The sequence below is a fragment of the Nerophis ophidion genome, linkage group LG02 (assembly GCF_033978795.1).
Source record: "Nerophis ophidion isolate RoL-2023_Sa linkage group LG02, RoL_Noph_v1.0, whole genome shotgun sequence".
NCBI lineage: Eukaryota > Metazoa > Chordata > Actinopteri > Syngnathiformes > Syngnathidae > Nerophis > Nerophis ophidion.
In genome coordinates, this window is record NC_084612.1 from 47,367,990 (window position 1) to 47,375,772 (window position 7,783).

Consider the following 7,783-nt stretch of genomic DNA (forward strand, 5'->3'; position numbering starts at 1 on the left):
GTGCAACGTGAGCCCCACTGTTTATGGTTCCCGGCGGCTAAGCATCAGCTTCTTCTTCCCAGGAATCGTCTACCACGCTCCCGAGTACAAGGAGCACGACTTCACCGAGGCGCCCAAGTTCACCACGCCTCTGGCCAACCGGGCCACCACAGTGGGCTACAGCACCAAGCTGCTGTGCTCCGTCAGAGGGTTCCCCAAGGTACGCCCTCCAGCCATTCCATCGCTAGGTCCGTCTGCAAAGGCTCCGCACGCCGATGCAGACTGGACTTGACAGTTTTTGCATGGTGGTTCAGTGCAGGGTTGACGTTTGCAGCTCAGATGGAAAGATGGGGTCAAGGTGTGACACTCCCAAGGGGTCGACTCGTCACCATGGCACCACAATCCACTTCCATCATGAGTTTCTCTATCAACGTGAATAATGTAAACCAGTGGTCCCTAACATCTTTCCCTCTAGGGACCGCTTTAATGTATGCATTATTTTCACTGACCTGCTTTCCATGTGTGGCAGATAAAAACAGCAAAAAAATTAGCATGAAAATTCAACTAACTATAAACTCTATACTAGGCATGTTGATGGCATTTCCTGTAACCCAGTGTTTCTGAACCATAGGGCTCGCAAGCGCCCCCTAGAATGTAATATATCTTGTTGTGGAGGGGGCGTGGCCAGCGGGCCTGCAGCGAAGCGGGGTGGGCCAGGATTGGCCTCGAAGTCAGCGACAGGTGCGTAGAAGGCCCACCTGGGCCTCATCTAATTTAATCACCTGTTACTCTGTCTAACCAGCAGCCGGGACCTGCGGAGAAAGAACAGAGGGAGAGTCACTTGCGCAGCGCCTTGGGACCCTTAATATCTCCTCCTTCGGTCCGCGCGGTGTGGGTGCCGGTCGCGCCTCGCGGTGTACAGCCAGGTGGTCCTCGGCGAGGGTCACCACCGCTGCTAGGTCTCGGGGGCCGGTGATACCGGACCCAGTTTGCCGTCCGAGCAGGGATTGACTCCAAATACTGCTCAAACACCAGCCACTCCATCAGTTGGAGGTCTACCTCCCTCGGCTGCGGCCAGCGCTTCGCCGCCTCGTGAAGCCGCTCACCCAGCGTGAACAGGCGGTCATCCTCTTACAGTCGCATCGTCCAGAACGTGGTCCTCAGCAGTTGACCCGGTCCGGTCCGGGCCAGCACCGCTCTCCTCAGGTCCGGAAAGTGCACTCGGGAGACCGCCGGCAGGCTGAGTGCCGCTCTCTGCGCCTCCCTTGCCAGTAGCGGCAGGAGACCTACGCCCCATTCTTTTTACGGCCATGCGCACGCCTCTGCCGTGGCCATAAAAATGTCTATGTATGCATGGGGGTCCTCCTCCTCCCCCAAGTGCTGTATGGCAATGGCCGCTTCTATTGGTCGTGCCGCTGCTACCCGGTCCACCAGCGCTTGTAGGATTTGGCCCTGCTGGGCCACTTGCTGGAGGACCGCCTCCATCTGCTGGTGGCTTGCCTCTGTCACCGCCCCAAGCGCGCTCGCAAGAGCCGTTAGGGGGTCCGGCCATGTTGGCCGCCAATTTGTGAAATCTCTCTTCCAGTGGGTCCTCTTGACCACCAAACATCTCCAGGTGGGCCCGTTTCATGGTTTAAATAGTTTTATTTTTCAACAATGTTCTCAGGCTGCTTTTTCAGCATAAGTCTGTTGGTCTCTCGCTCGCGCTCTTACTCCAGCTCCAACAACATCTCTCCTCCCCATTTGCTGGTTATACAGAGTGACAGGCGATTAGATAACAAGGCCCAGGTGGGCGATCTACGGACCTGTCACTGACTTCGAGGCCAATCCTGGCACACCCCGCTCAACTGGAGGACCGCAGGCCACGCCCCCTCCACACTTGTTTTTTCATAATACATTTTTCTACCACTTGCGGCAGTAATGACAATATAAAACAAACAAAAGAAGTATGGCGCTAAGGTCATAGAGAAATTTAAGCGTAAAAATTATGAATAAAGTGGTAAAGATGTATTTTCCCTTTGTACTTAAATTGTATTGACAGCTTAGTTAAACATATGTATTGTTAATTTAGTTTATTTATTTTAGCACAACATATTACACATTGTAAATGTATTTTGTCTGATCAGCCTAACTTAAGCCTGAAGTTTATTTGTTAAATTAATAATATGACCTTTGTGATCAACACATGCTTTTATATCATTTTATAAGGTAGTAAACTGTAAGTAGGTTAGATATTTTGTTTTTATTGAATATGATTAAAATCATGAGTAAGAATACTAATTTATTATTAATATTGGAGTGGTCCCCAGGTCCCTCTGTAGTGGAAAAGTTGGGTCCTGAAGTCAAACAGGTGAAGAACCCTTGCTATATAAAACCACCCTTCGGCTGGCAATGAGCTTTTGGCACATTCAAATGTTATATGTTCATTAATGTGAATTAAAGTACTGTAACAAATGGTGACTTCCTATCAAGAGTTGTAATATACATTTATAAACAAGCTTACTTCTGTGTTTAGTGGGACAGGCAAAATTTAAGTTGGAAAAATGTGTTTATGAATTAATTAACGTTTCTGTGCGGACTGGTAGTAAATGCGTCATGGACCGGTGGTTGGGGACCACTGACGTAAACGACCCGTTCGTTGTTGAGACTTGTCCACGTAAAATGTCTTCCTGCAGCCCAAGATCGAATGGCTCAAGAACCAGATGATCATCGGAGAAGACCCTAAATTCCGGCAGATCTGCGTCCAGGGTATCTGCTCCCTGGAGATCCGCAAACCGGTTAGCTTTGACGGCGGCGTGTACACCTGCAGGGCCAAGAACCACCATGGCGAGGTCACCATCAGCTGCAAGTTGGAGGTCAAACGTAAGTCGGAACGAGACCTCGCCTTGGTTTCTGGAATTCAAGTGAAGACTGACCACTTTGTCTTTCCTGAGAACAGAGCCGATGATTTCAGAGGCAGACAAGAAGAAGTAGGGCGTTAGATTCTTTCACGCAGGTAAGAACATGAGTCAACTCAAAACAGTAGCTAGGTTGCACTTTGGGCCTGATCTACTAAGATGCAAACAGCATGTGCAGACCACAACATTGTGAGCGCTACATGTTGCGTGTGATCCGTGGGTGGGCGGCGTGGCGTGGTTGGGGGAGTGGCTGTGCCAGCAACCTGAGGATTCCTGGTTCGATCGCCACCTTCTTCTGACCTTGTCACATCCGTTGTGTCCTTGAGCAAGACACTTCACCCTTGCTCCTGATGGGTGGTGGTTAGGGCCTTTCATGGCAGCTCCCTGCCATCTGTGTGTGAATGGGTGAATGTGGAAATAGTGTCAAAGCGCTTTTAGTACCTTGAAGGTAAAATAAAGCGCTATACAAGTATAACCCATTTACCATATCCTCTACGACTTTGTGGACAATTGATAACCGATACAAAAATGCTTGCTGTCACCATGGAGACACTCATTTTCCTCCACATCTTTGGCATCACATGGTCCAACATGTGGCGTTTTGTCATGTTGTTGACATGCAGCACACAAATCTATTATGGACCAACTTTTATTTTAAAATGTAATCTTAACAGAAGTTTATTTAATTTAAGCATTAATTTTCATGTCAAAATATCCCTTCTGTGTTTAAAATAAATAAATAAATACAATAAAAACAATAGGATGTGAAGAAAATTCCCTGACTGAGGTTGCCAGATATGCAGGCAATACCCAGCTGGATGGACTGGGCTACTGCAAGGAACTTTAAACTTCTACTGCCTCCTACTAGGGGTTGAGGTGCTGAGACCATAATAGCTGCATAGACAAGTTTTGTCATTAACAAATCTCTAAACCAACACATTTGACACAGAAATTAGGCTATTTTCACGAAGAAGTAGGTCTTGTGTACAATATCACAACAAATGGCAATCATATGGTTATTGTCAGTAGTATCAGAAAACAGAGACTACAACCAATGTATTTGAGCACTGTGTACTTGCATGTAATTTTATTGATAGTATTTACGAGTCCCTTCTTTTGCAGTATATTTGATTTTGTCGGATTGGGCTACTGCAAGGAACTTCAAACTTCTACTGCGTCCTATTTAGGGTTGAGGTGTTGGGACCATAATAGCTGAATGGACAAGTTTTGTCAATAAACCAACACATTTTACACAGAAATGAGGCTATTTTCTGGAAGAAGTAGGTCAAGCCTGTGTACAATACCACAACAAACGGCAATCGTATGGTTATTGCCAGTACTTTTAGAAAACAAAGACTAAAACCAACGCTGGCAATAGTTATACAAATAAAAATATGCTTAGCAGCCGAATGTACGCCCAAAACTAAAGAGGAGACATTTTACCAGGGTATGTCTATAGGCTACATCCGGGGTCGGCAGCCCAAAATATTGAAAGAGCCAAATTGGACCAAAAATACTCCCCCAAAAATTAATCTGTCTGGAGCCGCAAAAAATTTAAAGCCTTATATAAGTGTTATAATGAGGACAACACATGATATAAGTGTATTTATTAGCCTACTATCAAAGACTGACGCACATCTTAGTTGACAGAAATGTTATATTTTAATTTTTATTCTATACATTTTTGTAACACATTTATTAAAATGGAGGCTTCTCACAGGATGAGAACTTCTGTAAATGAATGTCATAGAATGTCCAAAGGTATAGATGTGTGTCCAAGTTAAAGGAAAGTCAGGCTGTCTTCTTCTAATGGATTTATTACAATCTTTGCAAGCGGGGTAACGTTTGCTGTGGTCTGGAACAACATAGCGCACAATCGACTATCAGAAATGCAGCCAATATTGCATACAGATAATGTGTCATGAGACATGCAAATATAAATTAAATACACAGAGGACCAATAAAGTTAGAGTTAAATAAATTAAATGAGCTCAAATGATGCAATATGTACATAAAGCTTGCCTAAATAACATGTTAGCATCGATTACCTTGCACTCATGTCTTGACCAAATATGCCTGATGAGAGCTCCAGCAAATCAAAAACACTCACACAGCATATAACCTTTGGTGGACAAAATGAGACGAAGGTGTGGCATAAAACACGTCTTTCTGTGGCAGCATCGGAGAAAGTTGTACATGTTAACAAACTACAATGAGTTCAAGGATGGCTGAAATTAGGACAAAACAGTGCTTGCCAGATCCTTTCATCAGTGAAGCATGTTTAACATAAACAGTGGGATTTCTAGCAGTTTGGAAGGTTTGTGTGTGGGGTGGTATAGCTCCGTTGGTAGAGTGGCCGTGCCAGCACGTTGAGGGTTCCAGGTTCGATCCCCGCTTCTGCCATCCTAGTCACTGCCTTTGTGTCCTTGGGCAAGACAATTTACCCACCTGCTCCCAGTGCCAGCCACACTCGTTTAAATGTAACTTAAATATTGGGTCTCACTATTCAAAAGTGCTTTGAGTGACTAAAGAAAAGCGCTATATAAATATAATTCACTTCACTTGTCATGTTTGTCCTCCTACAGAAAATATATTAAGACAAAAAATAGATTTTTTTTCGTCACCTTTTTCCATTTTCACACATCTCAGAAAGAGGTCCAGGGAGCCACTTGGTCGGTGCAAAAGGGCCGCATGTGGCTCTAGAGCCGCGGGTTGCTAACCCTCAGGCTACACGAGTGAGGAATCATTTTATCATGTGATTTGGCTGTCTTCATACGTTTCCCATTGCCATGATGACCAATGTTGGAAGTCATTTCCTCAGCATATCAGCATATTGACAAAGAAATAGGCACTGACACTAGCCATATCCTTATCTGTCATTTGGATGACATACATGGTAACTGGCATATATTTCCCCGTTAGCATGTATGTCCATGTGTCATTGACCGGGCTAGCATGCTAACATTGGTTGCAGGAACATACTATCTTTGTTAGACAACATCATAGACTGTATTGGACAATATAGTTTACATACCAAATGTCCATTTATTACAAGTAATAAGAAAAGGTAAATGCCTGACTTACCTATCACGGAGGAAATGAGCAAGTTTGGCTTCAGATGACTAAATCTTCTATGGTCTTCAACTTTCAAAGGCATCCCTGATACAAATCCTGGTTTTGTTCCTGACTTTGTCATTAATAAGTTGAGAATGGTAACTTTTTAGATGGACTAAGGTCTGATATGTTTGGTAACTTTACCAGTGGCAAAAGCCAGACCAAGATGGCAACCTGGATGTGACCCACTTACGGACTTTCCAATTGGTCAAACGGTGGAGAGCGGGGCATCGAAATAAAAACAATAACACGACTTTGAGGCTGTAAATCAAATTTTAAAGGAGCATAGGAACTACTGGTATCAGTTTTTGAGATATTGGAAAAGAACATGATTTATTAATGCCTTTTCACATATCATTTAAAGATGAATTGACATGAAATTACTGTGTGTGTGTGAACTCTACGTATGTATGTTTATTAAAAGGAGCCATATGAAATAATTGTGTGTGTGTGTATATATATGTGGGTATATGTATGTGTATATATGTATATGTTAGGTCAGGGAAAATCCCCTGAAGAGCAGGGAAACAGGCAGCTGTAACCTGGTATTGAGCACTGTCTAACGAATAAACCACAGTAACCTCGACTTTATGTGTGTGTGTATGTGTGTGTGTGTATATATATATATATGTGTGTGTATGTATATATATATATACACGTATGTGTGTATATATATATATGTGTGTATGTTTATGTGTGTATATGTTAGAATGTATTTATTTAAGCACCGTGTAATTGCATGTAAATTGATTGACAGTATTTATAGGTCCCTCCTTCTGCAGTATATTTAATTTGTTTTTATTTTTGTAATCAGCATGACCTACTGTAAGCCTTGTTAATATTTTTGATGAACACAAGCTTTCATGTCACTTGACAAAGTTTAAACTGTAAGTATCTTGGATATAATTATCGATTACGATAAAAATCAAGAGTGAGATTACTAATTGAGTGTTAGTTAGAGTTAGTTAGGTTCCTCTGTATTGGAAATGTTGGGCCCCGAGGTCAAAAATGTTAAGAACCCCTGATATAGGCTAAAGTTTATGATAAGTGTGTCATCGTGGAGGTTTTGTAAAGGAATGTGCACAAATGGTCATTTAGTACATTTTTACATGCTATAATTCTTAGTTCAGAGGTCCAAAGGTTTGGTGTAATAAGTGTTGAGGTGGCCCAGGTTGTCTCGGGGACACTAATCTTGGACAAGGTGGCCAAGTGTCGGAATCCATCAATTTTACCAGCTCACATTTCCGTGACTCAGCAGCAGATTTTTGTGTGCAGCTCAACTTCTAATCTTTGACCAAGCATGAAATATTTCCACTTTCCTGTGACGTCCTTCTAACCTAACACCTGTCCTGCTTGTTTGGATACTAAATCCGGGCGCAGGCAGCCAGGCCTGGCAGCATAAGGTGAGAGACACTTATAGCCAAGTCTAAAAATGTCCTGATGAAGCAAGTAGAAGTGTTTTAACTTCCTCTCCGACCTTCTCTGCAGGAAGGTACTGGAGGCCCTGGAAGAGCATGTACATACTGGCTGATGACCACACGGTCTCACACTCCACCAGAGTTCTCTCCAAACCCTAAGCTCCACATTTACGTGTTTGTATCAATTTCATTTGTGCTCTTTGTGTTTTCTGTAATTAAACACACGATGACGGCTGTGGATAAGAAAGGCAAATAAGTCAAGACAATAATCGTGTAAGAAAACAAAAGTCAACAAGTGGTCAGAACATGAAGGACCAGCGAAGGAATAAGTTGTCTGTTACAGAAAAGTACTTCAAATAAACAATGTCTAAATAA

General features: G+C 43.3%; 1 protein-coding gene across 2 annotated transcripts in view; it reads left to right on the forward strand.

Moving 5' to 3' along the window:
- mybphb (myosin binding protein Hb) overlaps nt 1-7,783 on the forward strand; it is a 29,948-nt gene extending 22,165 nt beyond the window's left edge. Inside the window, exons 9-13 of one of the 2 annotated variants that reach the window (XR_009803977.1) lie at nt 63-199; nt 2,655-2,841; nt 2,918-2,974; nt 7,266-7,393; nt 7,479-7,783. Coding sequence is in view for 1 of the 2 variants with exons in the window: in XM_061885355.1 (XP_061741339.1) it covers nt 63-199; nt 2,655-2,841; nt 2,918-2,952 (359 nt within the window). In the remaining variant the exon portion in view is untranslated. The remainder of the gene's footprint in view (nt 1-62; nt 200-2,654; nt 2,842-2,917; nt 2,975-7,265; nt 7,394-7,478) is intronic. The other variant, XM_061885355.1, reaches the window with a different exon arrangement.